This window comes from Leptonychotes weddellii, chromosome 12, assembly GCF_054177405.1.
Source record: "Leptonychotes weddellii isolate Sample4059 chromosome 12, ASM5417740v2, whole genome shotgun sequence".
Lineage (NCBI taxonomy): Eukaryota > Metazoa > Chordata > Mammalia > Carnivora > Phocidae > Leptonychotes > Leptonychotes weddellii.
In genome coordinates, this window is record NC_138380.1 from 65,091,952 (window position 1) to 65,108,548 (window position 16,597).

General features: G+C 40.0%; 1 protein-coding gene across 1 annotated transcript in view; it reads right to left on the minus strand.

Annotated features, from left to right (window-relative positions):
- Nucleotides 1-332: 332 nt before the first annotated feature.
- AKAP9 (A-kinase anchoring protein 9) overlaps nucleotides 333-16,597 on the minus strand; it is a 190,330-nt gene continuing 174,065 nt past the window's right edge. Inside the window, exons 42-50 of the mRNA XM_081799698.1 lie at nucleotides 15,882-16,090; nucleotides 15,471-15,576; nucleotides 13,027-13,209; nucleotides 11,674-11,874; nucleotides 10,552-10,784; nucleotides 8,145-8,230; nucleotides 6,831-6,960; nucleotides 5,386-5,525; nucleotides 333-876 (exon numbers count right to left, since the gene is read on the minus strand). Of these exons, the coding sequence (XP_081655824.1) occupies nucleotides 842-876; nucleotides 5,386-5,525; nucleotides 6,831-6,960; nucleotides 8,145-8,230; nucleotides 10,552-10,784; nucleotides 11,674-11,874; nucleotides 13,027-13,209; nucleotides 15,471-15,576; nucleotides 15,882-16,090 (1,323 nt within the window). The 3' untranslated portion in view covers nucleotides 333-841. The remainder of the gene's footprint in view (nucleotides 877-5,385; nucleotides 5,526-6,830; nucleotides 6,961-8,144; nucleotides 8,231-10,551; nucleotides 10,785-11,673; nucleotides 11,875-13,026; nucleotides 13,210-15,470; nucleotides 15,577-15,881; nucleotides 16,091-16,597) is intronic.

The following is a 16,597-nucleotide window of genomic DNA, read 5'->3' on the forward strand; positions in this document are numbered from 1 at the left end:
CAGATGTCTCATGAACGGGATTAATGTCCTTATAAAAGAGACCTCAGAGAGCTCCCTTGTCCCTTCTGCCATGTGAAGACAGAGCAAGAAGATTGTAGTCCATGAACCAGGAAGCAGGCCCTTCCCAGATACCAAATCTATTGGCACCTTTATTTTTGACTTCCCAGCCTCCAGAACTGTGAGAAGTAAATTTCTACTGTTTATAAGCCATCTAGTCTACGGTATTTGGTTTACAGCAGCCTGCATGGACAAAGATATACACCAAGCACTATGTCTCAGTTAAAAATGAAGGTTCCAAAAAAAAAAAAAAAAAAGGTTCAAATACAGTGTGGTTAAAATGGTGAAGTCATTTTTATTTCAGTACTTGACAAAATACCCCATAAAATTCAAAACTTCTACCATTATACAAAAATAGGTCTCTACAAGTGATAGTATCTGTCTTCATCACCAGTAGCAAATATATTAGGGCAGAAACATGTAATTCAGTAGCCTTATAAGAAAAGTGCAGGACACCTCAAGCTACACATTCAGCAGTATCATAATGCGCAAAAGTTTAATCTTTTCACCCATCCGATAAATAGACAAGGTTTATAATTTAATCATTTAAATTAGCATTCCACAAATATACATGTAATTAAATGATTATTGTGCATGAATACATACACAATGCTATTATGTACAAATTCCAGTTTGTTTTCATGTGCTGGCAAGGGATCTGTATACAATCATAAGCTGTGTTCATATTGGTCCCGCTGAATATCCACAATACAAAAGCACAAAAGAACTGATTTACAAAAGGGAATCTGTTTAAAATCACTTTGATTCATAATGTTCCAAAGGATTATCTTCTCATGCCAGCATGAAACTGGGTTGAACCTAAGAGAGAAAGAAGACATGTGAATGATTTTAAATTAAATTGCTACCTATGCCAGACCAACTACTACAGGCGCACCTTGAAGATACTGCAGCTTGGGTTCCAGATCACTGCAATCAAGTGAGTATTGCAATACGGAGTTAAATAAATTTTTCTGTTTTCCCAGGCAAATAAAAATAATGTTAACACTATAGTCTATTAAGTGTGCAGTATAGCATTATGTCTAAAAATACAATGTACATACCTTAAACTTTCTTATTAAAAAGTGCTAATCATCATCTGAGCTTATCTTTTTGCTGTTGGAGGGTCTTGTCTCAATGTTGAAGGCTGCTGACTGATCATGGTGGTGGTGGTTGCTGAAGGTTGGGGTGGTTGTGGCAATTACTTCAAATAAAACAAAAGTGAAATTTGCTGCATCGATTGGCTCTTCCTTTTATGAACAATTTCTCTGTAGCATGTGATGCTGTTTGACAGCATTTTACTCAGTGTAGAACTTTTTTTTTTTAGTGTAGAACTTTCAAAACTGGAATCAATCCTCTCAAACTCTGCTGCTTTACAACTAAGTTTATGGAGTATTATAAATCCTTTGTTATCAACAATCTTCACAGTATCTTCACTAGGAACAGATTCCATCTCAAGAGACCACTTGTTTTGCTCATCCATAAGGAACCCCTCAACCATTAAAAAGTCTCCTCGTAAGATTGCAGCAATTCAGTCACACCCTCAGGCTCCACTTCTAGTTCTGCTACTTCCACCGTATCTGCAGTTACTTTCTCCACTAAGTCTTCAACACCTCAAAGTCATGCATGAGGGTTGAGATCAAGGTCTTCCAAACTCCTGTTCATGTTGATATTTTGATCTCTTCCCATGAATCGTAAATGTTCTTACTGGCATCTAGAACGGTGAATCCTTTCCAGAAGGTTTTTGGGTTACTCTGCCCAGATCTGTCAGGGGAATCACTATCTATGATAGCTAGAACCTTACAAAATATATTTCGTAAGTACTAAGACTTGAAAATCAAAATTACTCCTTGATCCATGGGCTGCAGAATGGATGTTGTATTAGCAGGCATGTAAACATTAATCCCGTTGTACATCAGAGCTCTTGGGTAGGCAGGTGTATTGTCAATGAGCAATAATATTTTGAAAGGAATCTCTTTTTCCTGAACAGTGGATCTCAACAACGGGTTTAAAATATTTAGTACACCATGTTATAAACAGATGCGGTGTTCTATCTTGATGGAACACAGGCAGAACAGATTGAGCATAATTCCTAAAGGCCCCAGGATTTTTGAACTGGTAAATGAGCACTGGCTTCAACTTAAAGTCACCAGCTGCACCAGCCCCTAGCAGGAGAGTCAGCCTGTCCTTTGAAGCTAGACACTGACTCTTCGTCTCCAGCTATGAAAGCCCTAGACGGCATCTTCTTCCAAAAGAAGGCTGTTCTGTCCACATTAAACATCTGTTATTCAGTGCAGCCACCTTCAGTAATGATCTGAGCCAGATCTTCTGGGTAACTTGGAACTTCTACATTAGCACTTGTTGCTTCACCTCGCACTTTTATGCTATGGAGACTTCTTTCCTTAAAACGCATCAACCAACCTCTGCTAGCTTCAAACTTTCTTCTGCAGCTCCCTCACCACTTTCAGGCTTTACAGAATCGAGGAGAGTTAGGGCCTTGCTCTGGATTAGGCTTTGGCGAAAGGGAATGTTGTGGCTGGTTTGATCTATCCAGACCACTAAAACTTTCTCCTTATCAGCAATAAGGGTGTTTTGCTTTCTTGTGTGTTCACTGGTGTAGCACTTTTTAAAATTTTTTATTTATTTATTTTTAAAGGTTTTATTTACTTATTCATTTGACAGAGAGAGAGCACAAGCAGGGGGAGCAGCAAAGGGAGGGGGAGGAGCAGGGAGCCCGATGTGGGACTCAATCCCAGGACCCTGGGATCATGACCTGACCCAAAGGCCGATGCTTAACCGACTTAGCCACCCAGGCGCCCCGGTGTAGCACTTTTAATCTCCTTCAAGAACTTATCTTTTTTATTTATAGCTTGGCTCTTTGGTGCAAGAGGCCTACCTTTTGGCCTATCTTGGCTTTTGACTTGCCTTCCTCACTAAGCTTAATCATCTCTAGCTCTTGATTTTAAGTGAGATGTGTGACTTTTCCTTTCAGTCAATTGAATACTTAGAGGGCATTGTAGGGCTACTGACTGGCCTAATTTCAATGTTGCTGTGTCTCAGGAATAGGGAGGCTCTAGGAGAGGAAAGGAGACATAGGAGTGGCTGGTTGGTGGAGCAAATATTGGATAAATGGAACCAAGAGACTTGCTCAAACACAGGGATGCTGCAAACCTTCAATTTGTAAAAAATGCTTATCTGCAAACTGCAATAAAGCAAAGCACAATAAAATGAGGTATGCCTGGGGCACCTGGGTGGCTCAGTTGGTTGGGCAACTGCCTTCGGCTCGGGTCATGATCCTGGAGTCCCGGGATCGAGTTCCGCATCGGGCTCCCTGCTCGGCGGGAAGTCTGCTTCTCCCTCTGACCCTCCCCTCTCTCATGCTCTCTCTCTCTCATTCTCTCTCTCAAATAAATAAAATCTTTAAAAAAAAAAAAATGAGGTATGCCTGAAGTGATTTCAAATTAGATTGCTACCTACACCAGACTAGTTCACAAAGGGCAGAAGATTACTATTACCCTCCATTAAAAAATGCCTTTTTTTTTTAAATGAGCCTGGGTAGCTCAGTCAGTTAGGCATCCAGCTCCTGATCTCAGCTCAGGTCTCAATCTCAGGGTCTTGAGTTCGAGCCCCGCGTTGGGCTCTGTGCTAGGCCACAGAGCCTATTTAAAAAAAAAACAAAAACCTTTTATTTTTCTAAAAAAAGTCTTATTCATACTTGAACTGATTTTTACTTCTTAGATTTACTTATCTGAAAGAGAGTGCACACATGTGCATGAGTTGAGGGAGGGGCAGAGGGAGTGAATCTTCAAGCAAATGCCCTGCTGAGCGCAGAGCCCAGTGGGGGGCTCGATCTTATGACCCATGAGATCATGACCTGAGCTGAAACCAAGAGTTGGATGCCCAACTGACCGAGTGACCCAGGCGCCCCTGAACGATTTTTAAAAGAGACGTTAAATATATATTTAAAAGTCACTGTGGCTGGATCTGTGGCAAGGTCAGACTAATGTTAAGTTCTCTTAAAAGTGCCCAGCAGGTTGAATGTCCTATACCCTATACCTCCTGCCTCTTGAAAAATCTTTTGGTCTTTAAAATCTGAGTCTTCACTGAACTCTACTTCTGAAATAATACATTATATGTTAATTGAATTTAAATTAAATAAATAAAAATAAAATCAAATCTGAGTCTTGTGAAATCTAGACGCTCAAAACAAAATACAAACCAAGCCATACCAAAGTCCAGCTATGATAATAATAGTTTCCTATGACTACAAGTTGCTTGGGCTAGGTGATTTCTTGTATGAGGAAACAAACTACTAAAAATAACCTGCTACTGGCCCTATCTAGTTTGTGGGGATGGTAGGAAAAAAAAGGTCTTTCACAAAAGTAAAAACAAAATATTGATTTAAAATTAAAGCACATTAAATTAAAATGATTCAAACCTCTGAATCAGGAGTGAATTGAAGGGAGACGGGGAAAAGAGATTTTCCCACAATGAAGAGGGACTCCATATATCTATTAAGTACGAATTTTTGTGTGTTTCTGAAAAGAGGGAAAAAAGGTCATTCTTATAAAGTCGTCTTTGAATGGAACAGATTTCGTGGATCATGCATAAAAGCCCTGGGTCCTAGTAGGGATAACGGCTGCATTAAATGCTTAAGATACTTGCTTCCTTCTCTCATGTCCCCACCCCTAATTTGCATGCCTCACCATGTATTATAGTTGACCGCTGGACAATGCGGAGGTCAGGGACACTGACCCCTTACACAGTCAAAGATCCATGTATAAGTTGGACTCTCCCAAAACTTAACTATTAATTGCCTACTCCTGACTAAGTAACATACAAGCAATTAACATATTTCTACATTATAATGTTATATTCTTACAATAAAGTAAGCTAGAGAAAAGAAAATGTTAAGAAAATCCTAACAGGAAATACACTTCTAGTACTGCATTGTACTTAGTGAAAACTACCTGTACAGCGTGGCCCTGGTGCAGCTGAAGCCTGTATTCGGGAGGCAGCTATCCTGGGGAACATGCTCGCCAGCAGACTCCGTAAGCCTCACGGCAGGGGACTCTGTACACAGGTGCCTGCTGTGCACTGCATCTAATTAATCTGAGGAGGGGATCTTTTTTTGTGGGAGTGCAATCTGGGGTGCTAAGTCGTATCTTGAGTTAAATTCCCAAGTCTAACCTGGTAACTCAGGAACGAAATTCTGAGATTTGATTTATCTAATGAGGAAGGTCAGGGAATTTCAGAGAGAGAACAGAGAGCTCTGGGTCCATCCAGCACTAAAGGGCTGCCCATAGTAATGCACGGTGAAGCCGGGAGTACCTGACTGTACGGTTCCAAGCCGTCTCTGCAGTGCCTCTAGCCGAGTGATATAATCTGTCAGGGCTCTGTCAGGGTCATAATTCTGAAGCTGAGAACAGGCTAAGGAACCAGGATTTAAATCAGATGGAGGGCCTGGGTACCTATGAGATTAAAAATATGAACATGAATCCACAAAGCAAGTAACGTAACAACCTGCCTCCACCCTGCCCTCAAAAGGTCAATCTTTAACTTGAGCCATGAACATAGTAACTGATAACTGGCAAGAACAGTCAGAAGTCACATTTGAACATTTCTTTACGTGTGTCTGCTATTGGTCCATAGGTAGCAAAGTATGAGGCTTTGCAGACAAGTAGTTCTTGGTTTGACTATGAGCTTCAGTTTTCTTATGTGCAAGGCTGAATGTGGATTAGAGATTCTGAATGTATATAACCCAGGATCAGAAAAGGTTCCCAGTAAATAATAATTACTTATAATTATAGTAAGTTATTAATTCTTATGTAACATATATCTAATATAAATATTATCAATGCCATCCCTATAATATTTTCCAGTGATCTTGCTAAGAATCAGATAATATTTTTACACTGTTAGGGTTAAAAACTAAAACTAGAGAGTAGAAATTGTAACTTTGCAATATTTCTGGTATATGGCCATGCTAAAAATAGACGTACGTAATCTGTTAGCTCTTGTCTGTTGATAATACCTGATGTGTTCTTTCAGCTTCATAACCATGTTTCTTAAATCATTCTTTTCTTCACTCAGTGGCTGATATGTCCTGTCAGGTCAGCATTTTGCCTCAGTAGTCTTTCAGTCAGTTAAGTCTCAGTAAGTACTCAGGAACGCTAAGCTAGGCTTACTCTGTATCCCCCAAATGTCTGAGTTTGCGATGTATATGGGAAAAAACTTCTAATAAACTCAAAGCAGCTACTAAGTCATCATAAAAGCATCTAGTACAGTGCTTGTTGTAGAAGTCCTCGATAAACACTATATACGTACAAATGCATCTTGTCATGTAGACTTTAGAGTATTCTTTCATAATCCCCAGAGACTGTCAATTTTAGTTAATACTTTTCCCAATGTCCGACCACAGCATATACTAAAATAACACATGGTCAGTTTGGTTTCCTTTCTTTTTTTAAAGAAATTATCATTTTTTAATTATGTTCAGTTAGCCACTGTATAGTACATCATTAGTTTTTGATGTAGTGTTCATTGATTCATTAGTTGCATATAACACCCAGTGCTCGGTTTCCTATACCCTTGGAAACCAGGTATATATCCAAAAACTATTTTTGATTTTCAGCCTTAGGTTATATATATCATATGCAACTAAACACACACCTAGTTATTTCAATGCAAAGGAGTCAAAGCTCTAACACCGTCCTCCTTTGTCTGTTAAGTATTAGTATATGTAACTACTCTAAGCATGTTTATCAAATCCTTACCTATTCTGAAAAGGTACAGGAGACCTAGGATAGTCCAGCTCTGATCTTGAGCGATATGTAGCGTGTCTCGGTTCTCCATATAGCTCCAGCCCACCAGAAGAATGATAAAATGGATCAGTCTTTTCAGTGCCTAAAGTAATCCAAAATGTACCACATCATTAAAAAAAAAAAAAAAAAAATCAAGCCCTTGAAAAATTTCTACAGAACAGAGATGGGCTAAAAAGACTACAATACTGTACTATACAATACTATCTCCTATTTATAGTCATCTTCAATTATTCTTCCTAAAGAAGAGAAAAAAAACAGTAGAACTGTTATTTTCTTTTCCTTTGATTGTAATTATTTCTAATAATCTGGAACTATACCTCAAAGAAAATAAACTACTTACTTGGAATATTTTCTTTTTAAAAGACCTCTTCTTAGTTATAATTAGAGGTGAGGTGAGGGGTGTCTGAGTGTGTATGGTTTGGGGAAAAAGATGATGTGGATAAAAAATATTACATCACACCATCCTACCGACTTTGACTAGAAAAAAACGTGAAATCAAGATTTGCTAACTTACAACACAAAACTCATTATGGTGCAAATTTCAGCTCTTTCTGTGTAAGGATGCATATTTCAAGGCACTTTGCTTAGCGTACCAAACATATTTCCTCCTCCTCTGCTTAGTTACTGGTAGAATACGTAGGTGGTTTAATACCAATACACAGCTGCATTAATATAGTTATGCTGTGTGCCTGAAACTCTGTATACTCCCCAGTTTCTGAGCTCATCCATATGCCTAAAATATTGAAGTTCTAGTTTGTTTCCACTTTTAGGTGTAGAGAGAAGGAATTTTAACTGTTACCATTATATACAACCTATTTGTAAGCTCAGAAACCTGAATACTGCTAAATCGTGAAAACTTGAAACCATAACTTCCATATGACTAATAGCAATCCTATCTGGAATCAGAGCCTTAAATGCAGTTGTATGGGGAGTGGGGTCTAGAGCCAGACTGCCAGGGTTCAATGCTGGCTCTGCCACTTCCCACTGGGTAATCTGAGACAAACAACAAATGCTTTCCATGCCTCAGTTTTTCTTCTATAAAGTGAGAATAACAGTAGCCATACTTACATCATAGGATTGGGAGAATACATGAGAATAATAAAAATTAGCTCTCATTACTCTTTAAAACAGCAAGGTCCCCAGCTCTGTTGGTTATAGGGCTCTCTGGTCTTTGGACAACAGTTTCCAGAACACTGTTTGGAAGGCATTACAAATACAGTAATATTAAGAGAATCATAAACACACGAAATCCTATTTTGACTTCACCTGGATTCAGTCCAAAGCCATCCCTGTTAATATTGATAGAACCAGAACTTGTGACTCGTTGCCACCGTCGAACCAAAAATTTCATTCTAAAAAAGATGCCAAGAAAAAGTTTCACAGCACATCTATAATGGAAAGAGTATAACTATACATTTCCCGCAAAAATAAAGTCATACATTTGAATATGAACACAGAACAAATTTCAACACAGTCACATGACTGCCTAATCTAAAATTATGCAAATGTCCCTGGTTTGTGGCAAAATAAACTGGAACAGAACTAACTGGCTTCCCAAGAGGCCCAGAAATCTTATCTGTTGCCAGGACCAGGTTCTGACTTTAGAGGTTTAGGACTCAAAGAGATGAAGAGCAAAAGCAAAAAAGAGAAAAGTGGATGGGCAAAGAAAGGGCGAGAAATAATGAAAGGAGAAAAGAATGGGGCGCCTGGGTGGCTCAGTGGGTTGAGCGTCTGCCTTCAGCTCAGGTTGTGATCCCAGGGTCCTGGGATCGAGTCCCGCATCGTTTCTCTCTCTCCCTGCCCCCTGCTCGTGCTCTCTCTCTCAAATAAATAAATAAAATCTTATAAAAAGAGAGAGAGAGAAAAGAATGGAGACTACAAAGCAAATGAGATGGAACGAGAATAAAAAGACTCTTACCCTGGCAGTGAGACCGAGCTAGGAAAGCTGGAAGAGGAGTGAGGCCATGGGATCGGGGGTGAAAACCAATAAGGCTTTAAAAGGAAGGGGGGAGGCAGTGTAGCAGACCAGCTGTAGCCAGGTGCTGCCTGCCCTACCCTGGCCCAAGGAACTTTCTAAACACCAGTTTTGATTTCTTAATTCCAATCAGTTGCAAAGCTCAGTTTTAGGATGGTGAAAATACAATGAACATGTAAGAGGACAAGAAAAAGAGGCAGTTAGAATGAAGTCTTTCAGTGGTGACTAGCTTTCAAGGAGCCTTCCCAAATTCTTCCAATAAAATTAATAATTACCTCCTGTGACCTGTCATTTAGTGTTTTCTAAGTTATGAGCATACTGGTCTTCCCCACTAGGAAGTGAGCTGCCTTTAGGGATTTAGGCAAGGTTTATATTTTTTTCATCATCAGTGCATCTCCCAGCACTTAACCCTGTACAGAGTGTACAAGGTGGTAAAAGGAATAGACGATGAGGAAGGAGAAACTGGGACAACCTGCCAACAATGTGGAATGATAGAGGCAAGGAGGGTCTCAGACCATTAATAAGAGAAAATGTGAGCTTCCTTTGCAGAGCCCACATGGATGAGATGTGGGAGCCCTGGCTGATTGTCCTACCTCTATCACTACTGGCTTTGCAACCTTTCCGGGCCTCAGTTTCCTCATCTGTGAGATGGTATTCTGAACTAAGTGATTTCAGACAGCTTCTAGTTAAAAACTTCTGTTGTATTTTTTTTTTTTTTTAAAGATTTTATTTATTTGACAGAGAGAGACAGCGAGAGAGGGAACACAAGCAGGGGGAGTGGGAGAGGGAGAAGCAGGCTTCCCGCGGAGCAGGGAGCCCGATGTGGGACTCGATCCCAGGACCCTGGGATCATGACCTGAGCCGAAGGCAGATGCTTAACGACTGAGCCACCCAGGCGCCCCCTGTTGTATTTTTCAAAGGAAGATAGGTCAAAGAAAAAGGACAAAACCCTTTGAAGACCGTATGAGATGTGACCTGATAGGAAGCTTTAAAAACTAAAAATTCTTTTGAGACTGTCTGGTTCCTACATGAATAAAAGGGAGGGGAAGCATGAAGAAGCCTAGGGGTCTGGGTATGTATCACTCAAATGAGAGGACTGCAGGAGGCCAGGCCCTCAAGGGCGTTTGAGTCCGGGCTCCATTTCAGCCACAAACAGAATGAGTACCAGAGTTCCTAGCTTGGAACTACTACAGGCAGAGTGACAAAAGCACTAGCTCAGTCCAATGCCCTAAAGGCTAATCTGGGGTTCGGACGCAGAGTTAGGCCAGAGCTTTGTGTAGCAGAACCCCAAGAGTGGGTTATTTTAGCAATGAAGAAAATGAATGTGTAGCCTAATAAGTAAATTTTCAAAAACATTTTTTTCCCTTTTGTGATCCCTTTTATTTCTACATCTGAGGTAGTTCATGGGCTTACTCAGAGTTAAAAAATAAAATAAAACAAAAAAAACAATCCAGATTAGATGTGCCAGCTCTGAGTTACCAGCTGCCTGCATCTGAGAAACCGTTTCCATAGGGTCTCCATGGTACAATGTAAAGTATCCCTGGCTAAAAGGATGAAAGAAAGAAGCCCGCATGTTTTAGTGATGGCAAGTGTCTCATACTGTATGAATACAGAGCACAATAGGCAGAGAAAAGAGAAGATTACAAATCTAAATCCTTTTAGAGTCTATCAAAATGCACTTTCTTTCCAACACTTTACCTTGAAATTGCCATGGACACTCTGACCGCTGACCGAAACCTGGTGAAGCCCTTTGGACGGTTGGTGATCACCTCGAGGTCAGTGAAGGCTGGCTGCCCCCCCATCCGGGCAAGCAGAGCCAGGGTGGCATCTTCACATTCCTGGAACCCACCCAGTAACAGCAGCAGGTATTTCTTCTGATAAATGAGAGCTTTCCGAAAACTTTCTGCCCTCAGGTATTTACCATAAATTCTCTATGTTAAAGAAAGGGAAGAACATAAAGACATTATTAAGAAGCCATTCAAATTGTTCTCTAGGGGAAGATAACCTAGATTTTATTTTAAAAAAAGTTGTAGTAGCAGAACGGCAGATATCCTACTACTGTTTTCTACTTGATCAGCAAAGTTGAAGGTAAAGATAACCTTAAATTTTACACTTCTCCCTCATTTTAGTCAGTGCAATGTGAATACAAACCTTATACTTAGGTTTTTGGTTTATTTCGGATTTTAGTCCCTAGTCATCATATTTACTGCAAATATTTTTGTAATTCCATTATCATCTCGGTTTTTCTTCTAACTGCATAGAGCTACTTTTATTATTAGTGTCACTAATCCATTTAACTTTTTTTTATTTAATGTTTCCAATGTTAATGTTCTCTGTCCCTTTAAGAGTCATAAATTTATGTTCACTCCATAGTTAAAAAAATATTCCAAACATTTTTCTGTCTTTTTGTTTTGGATTTTATGTTAACGGATTAAAAGCTTTATTGCAATATTCATTAGAGTCCGTAGAGAGGCTGTTCAGAGGGCTTGCCATCTTACAGAGCGTGGTGATGCTCTGATATTGAAAGTAGTAGAGCTTTTGTTGGCAGTGGAAAAGAGAACTTTCTGTTATCTATTAGGGATGAGATGGAGGAAGTGGGACCATGAGCTCATGGTGCTGCCAAGAGGGCATGCCTTGCCACCAAGGTTTTTGACCAGCTAGAGACCTGCATTCATGATACACACTCAACAGTGCGACCAGAGACAGCCTAAGTGCCACCTACACTTCTTTACTCTGTTCAGTTAAGGTTAGTGAGAGATGAAACAAGGCAAAAGCAGAGGACCAGCTTTGGTACATGTTTCGATGGAAGACGTCTCCTACCTTTATAGCAGCATGCTCAGAATCAGGGCTCAGATTCTGAAGTAAAGCTTCATTTCTTAGTTCAGCTTTCAGTTTGTACACTTCAGCTTCTGCTCTTTTTAAGGATTTTTGGAGAGTCAATTTTTCTCTGTTCCAGACTTCTTTTTCAGAAGCAATGATGGCTTCAATGTTGGCACCACCACTGAATGAAAACCTAGAAGACTGCAGAGACCAGAGACTACTTACATGATTTTTAGGCGTAAGTCTCTGAAAAATCTAAATTAAACACATTAAAGGTATCCCCTATGGGAACCTCAGCTTTCCAATCTCAGACTGGGAGAGTTCAAAGCCAATCTCAACTGACAGTAAAGAATATACACTAAATATATGGTCCTTTGCTTAGTAGATTAATTTTAAAACTAAAAATCCCTGTGAGAGCCTAGCCCAAAGGAAAGTGTTTAGATTTGCAAAGCTTTGAAATAAAACAGTTTAGAGACTTAATAAATGGACCATCTGGGTTCAAATGTAGAGCCTATGCCTGAATCAGCACACTGGGGAAGTGGGGGAAAAACCACCCGCCATGTCCACAGAGAAGTGGATTGCTACAGAAGTTCTGTGGATGTGTTATCATGTATTTGACTGCACAGCTGTCTCACGAGTCTTTCCTATCTTTATATTATATTCCTATCTTTATATTACAGAAGCTAGCAATTTATTTTGTAGTTTTTAACTGGAAAAAATTAAATAACTGCTAGAGTGGTTTATTAGACTGAAATATAAAATTTAATGGCGGGGCGCCTGGGTGGCTCAGTTGGTTAAGTGACTGCCTTCGGCTCAGGTCATGATCCCGGAGTCCCGGGATCGAGTCCCGCATCGGGCTCCCTGCTCAGCGGGGGGTCTGCTTCTCCCTCTGGCCCTCCCCCCTCTCATGTGCTCTCTCTCATTCTGTCTCAAATAAATAAATAAAATCTTTAAAAAAAAAAAATTTAATGGCATCTTTCACTTGAGTCACAAACACAGTAACTGAGAAGAACAGTCAGAATTCACATTTGAACATTACATGGATCCACTGATGGTCCATAGATAGCAAAGTATCTGGCTTTGGTTAAGATAAGCAGTTCTTGGTTTGACTATAGACTTCAGTTTTCTCATGTGCAAGGCTGAATGTGGATTACAGACTCTGAAAGTATAGAACCCAGGATCTGGCCCAGAGAAGGCTCCCAATTATCACTGTCATCTCGCTAACATTTTCCAATGATCATACTAAGAACCAGATATTTAATATTTTTACGTTAGGGTTAAGAATTGAAACCAGAGAGCAGAAGTTGTAATTCTGCAGTATTTCGAGTGTGGCCATGCTCAAATTAGACGTACATAATCTCTGCCAGCTCCTGTCTGTCGGTACCACCTGATCTGTTCTTCCAGCTTCATAACCGTATTTCTCAGATCATTCTTTTCTTCTGTCAGTTGGCTGATATGTCCTGTCAGCTCAGCATTTTGTCTCAGCAGTCTTTCAGTCAATGAGCCACTAGAAGTACCTGGGGACACTAAACTAGGCTAGAAAGATAAAATGGAATTAAGGTCATGGAAGCATAAACAAACGTTTATGAACAATGCACATAAACATGTGAATGGGCATGGAGAACAAGAGATTTCATGAAGAAGTAGTGCTTGAGTTGAGTCTTAAATAACTAGGAAGAATTTCACAGGTAGGAAAGAAGACAGGGAAGGGCATATTAAGTAGAAGGAATAGCGTGTGTAAGGCACAAGGGTTTTCTTTGAGAGTATGTTGCTTTTAGGGAGCTACAAGTGGCTTGGTAAGACTAGAGTAAAGGCTGCCTTCACTTTATAGATAATAGACCTAAATGTAGGCAGTGGAGAACCATAAATGGCCTTGAGGCAAGAGTGCCACAAATAAAATTTATGTGTTAGAAAAATTCCTAGGTAGCAGCATGCAAAGTACAGTAAATTAGGGAAGATATATCCCGGTGTCAGGTGGACACATCAGGAAGTCATTACAATAGTTCAGGTGAGAAATAACAGAAGCCTGAATAAAGGCAATGACTAAGGGCACATGGGATAGATATTTTGGAGGTAAAAGCACAGGACTTAGTCACTGCTATGATACACGAGTGAAGTAAAGTGGTCTATGGTGACTTTCAACTTTCCAAACTGGGCGGTATCAGGACTAGAAATGTGGGTTGGGGACAGAAGAAGAAAAGAACGATGATGTTCAGTTTGGAACGTGCCTGTGAGGTTCCTAAGGGATCACTATGGGGTCCACTTCCCCAAGGAAAGAGTTCCCGTAATTAATGGAAAATACAAACCTGGACCACAGGATAGAGGTATACACTAGAACCACAGGCCACAAGAAGGTAAAGTCCATAAGGGTGAGATTTAAAAAAAAATTTTTTAATTAACATATAATTTATTATTTGTTTCAGAGGTACAGGTCTGTGATTCATCAGTCTTACACAATTCACAGCGCTCACCATAGCACATACCCTCCCCAATGTCCATCACCCAGCCACCCCATCCCTCCCACCCCCCTCCACTCCAGCAACCCTCAGTTTGTTTCCTGAGATTAAGAGTCTCTTATGGTTTGTCTCCCTCTCCAGTTTCGTCTTGTTTCATTTTTCCCTCCCTTCCCCTATGGTCCTCTGTCTTGTTTCTCAAATTCCTCAGATCAGTAAGATTATATGATAATTGTCTCTCTCTGATTGACTTATTTTGTTTAGCATAATACCCTCTAATTCCATCCACATCACTGCAAATGGCAAGATTTCATTTTTTTGATGGCTGCATAATATTCCATTGTGTGTGTGTGTGTGTGTGTGAGTGTGTGTGTGTGTTCTTTATCCATTCATCTGTTGATGGACATCTAAGCTCTTTCCATTGTTTGGCTATTGTGGACATTGCTGCTATAAACATTGGGGTGCATGTGCCCCTTTGGATCACTACATTTGTATCTTTGGGGTAAATACAAGGGTGAGATTTTTTTTTTTTTTTAAAGATTTTATTTATTTATTTGAGACAGAGAGAATGAGAGAGAGAGCACATGAGAGGGGGGAGGGTCAGAAGGAGAAGCAGACTCCCCGCTGAGCAGGGAGCCCGATGCGGGACTCGATTCCGGGACTCCAGGATCATGACCTGAGCTGAAGGTAGTCGCTTAACCAACTGAGCCACTCAGGCACCCAAGGGTGAGATTTGTTCATTGCAGCTCAGAATCCAGGATAGTACCTGGCACATAACAAGTGCCTGCTATAAGTATTTGTTCAATAGGTAAGTCTACTGAGAACTCAGGCTGTGGGAATGAATGAGCTTTCACAGAGAAAAAAATGGACGAGGACAGGAGGGAGAGGAATTCATGAAGGTGACTGATGAAAGAAATGGAAGAAATAAGAGAATATTGTCACAAAAGGTTAAAAAAGAGAGGGTTTTTAAGATGGGAGAGGTCCAAAGTATCAATGCTATAAAGAAGTCAAGGAAGACAGGGAATGAAAAGATTCATCAGATTAGTCAACTGTGAAGACACTGGTGGCATTCTGTGGGTGGTTTTGAGAGGGTGAGGATAGAAGCCAGGCTATTCTTGCAAGAAACTTGGTTATCACAATATAATAAAATGTCACTATAATTATTCAATAATGATAATGAAAGTTAATTTCCCCTCAAATTTTTACTATCTTCTATTAGGGAAAAACAAATATTATTATTTAAAATAAATGAAAAGATAAAATTAAAATTCTTTAGAAAATATGGTGCCAGTTTCAAATGATTCATATAGCTCCATTAAATCTTTAAAGTTTTTAAAGTCTTACCTCTTCCCCTGGCTGGCCAGTTAATTTCTGTAGTTGTAAAATAATTCCATCAATATTTTCCTGAACCCAAATGAAATCTTCATCATCTGCTGTTTCAAACTGCATTCTTCAAGAAAAAGACAAAAAGTCAAAACATACCTTTCTCAATTAGTGGTACTGACTAGCACAAACTTTACAGATTGACACTCTGCTTCACCTATCTTCTCCCTTACATTAAAGTGTTCTCTTTCCAGGGCTCAAGGTGAAGGTTTTCAGGTATATGAGTTTTGTTAAAGAATACCATCTCCTAATGTGAACATGCATTAACTTTAAAATTTCAATTCCCCACCCTTGGCTAACTATTAGTGAGGGGCCGGTTCTAATCAGCTTGTCTAAGAATGCCATTTCCAAAGTCAGGAGGAAAAATCTAACCTATTGGAGGCCTTCTGGGCCAGATGCTGTAGTTTTGAAGCCACATGTTGAAGCTTTTGTCTGATGATTTCTAATGCATGATTACAGCCAGCTCCTCCTTCATTCATTTCAATCAGTTTAAGATAGCTTGATTCCTTTGTCTCTCCTTCTAGTTTCTGTTGAAGAACCCAATTTCTAGTTCGATCACTGGTTAAACTCCATGTGGATGGCTAGCAATTTTCGGCAGAAAAAGAAAAAGCAGTAATTATAAATGAACAGCAAATCACATTTTTTCTCAAGGGAACACAATTATGGTTTATACTCCAAATAAACTTCTATGAATTTCCTTTTTAAATCATTTGTTCGTACCTATTTTTATTTTTTTTAGAAGATTTTATTTGAGGGTGTCTGGGTGGCTCAGTTGGTTAAGCGACTGCCTTCGGCTCAGGTCATGATCCTGGAGTCCCTGGATCGAGTCCTGCATCGGGCTCCCTGCTCGGCAGGGAGTCTGCTTCTCCCTCTGACCCTTCCCCCTCTCATGTGCTCTCTCTCATTCTCTCTCTCTCAAATAAATAAATAAAATCTTTAAAAAAAAAAAAAAGATTTTATTTGAGAGAGAGAGAGACTGAGAGAATGAGTGGGAGGAGGGGCAGAGGGAGAAGCAGGCTCCCCGCCGAGCAAGGAGCCTGACACGGGACTCCATCCCAGGACCCTGGGATCACGACCTGAGCTGAAGG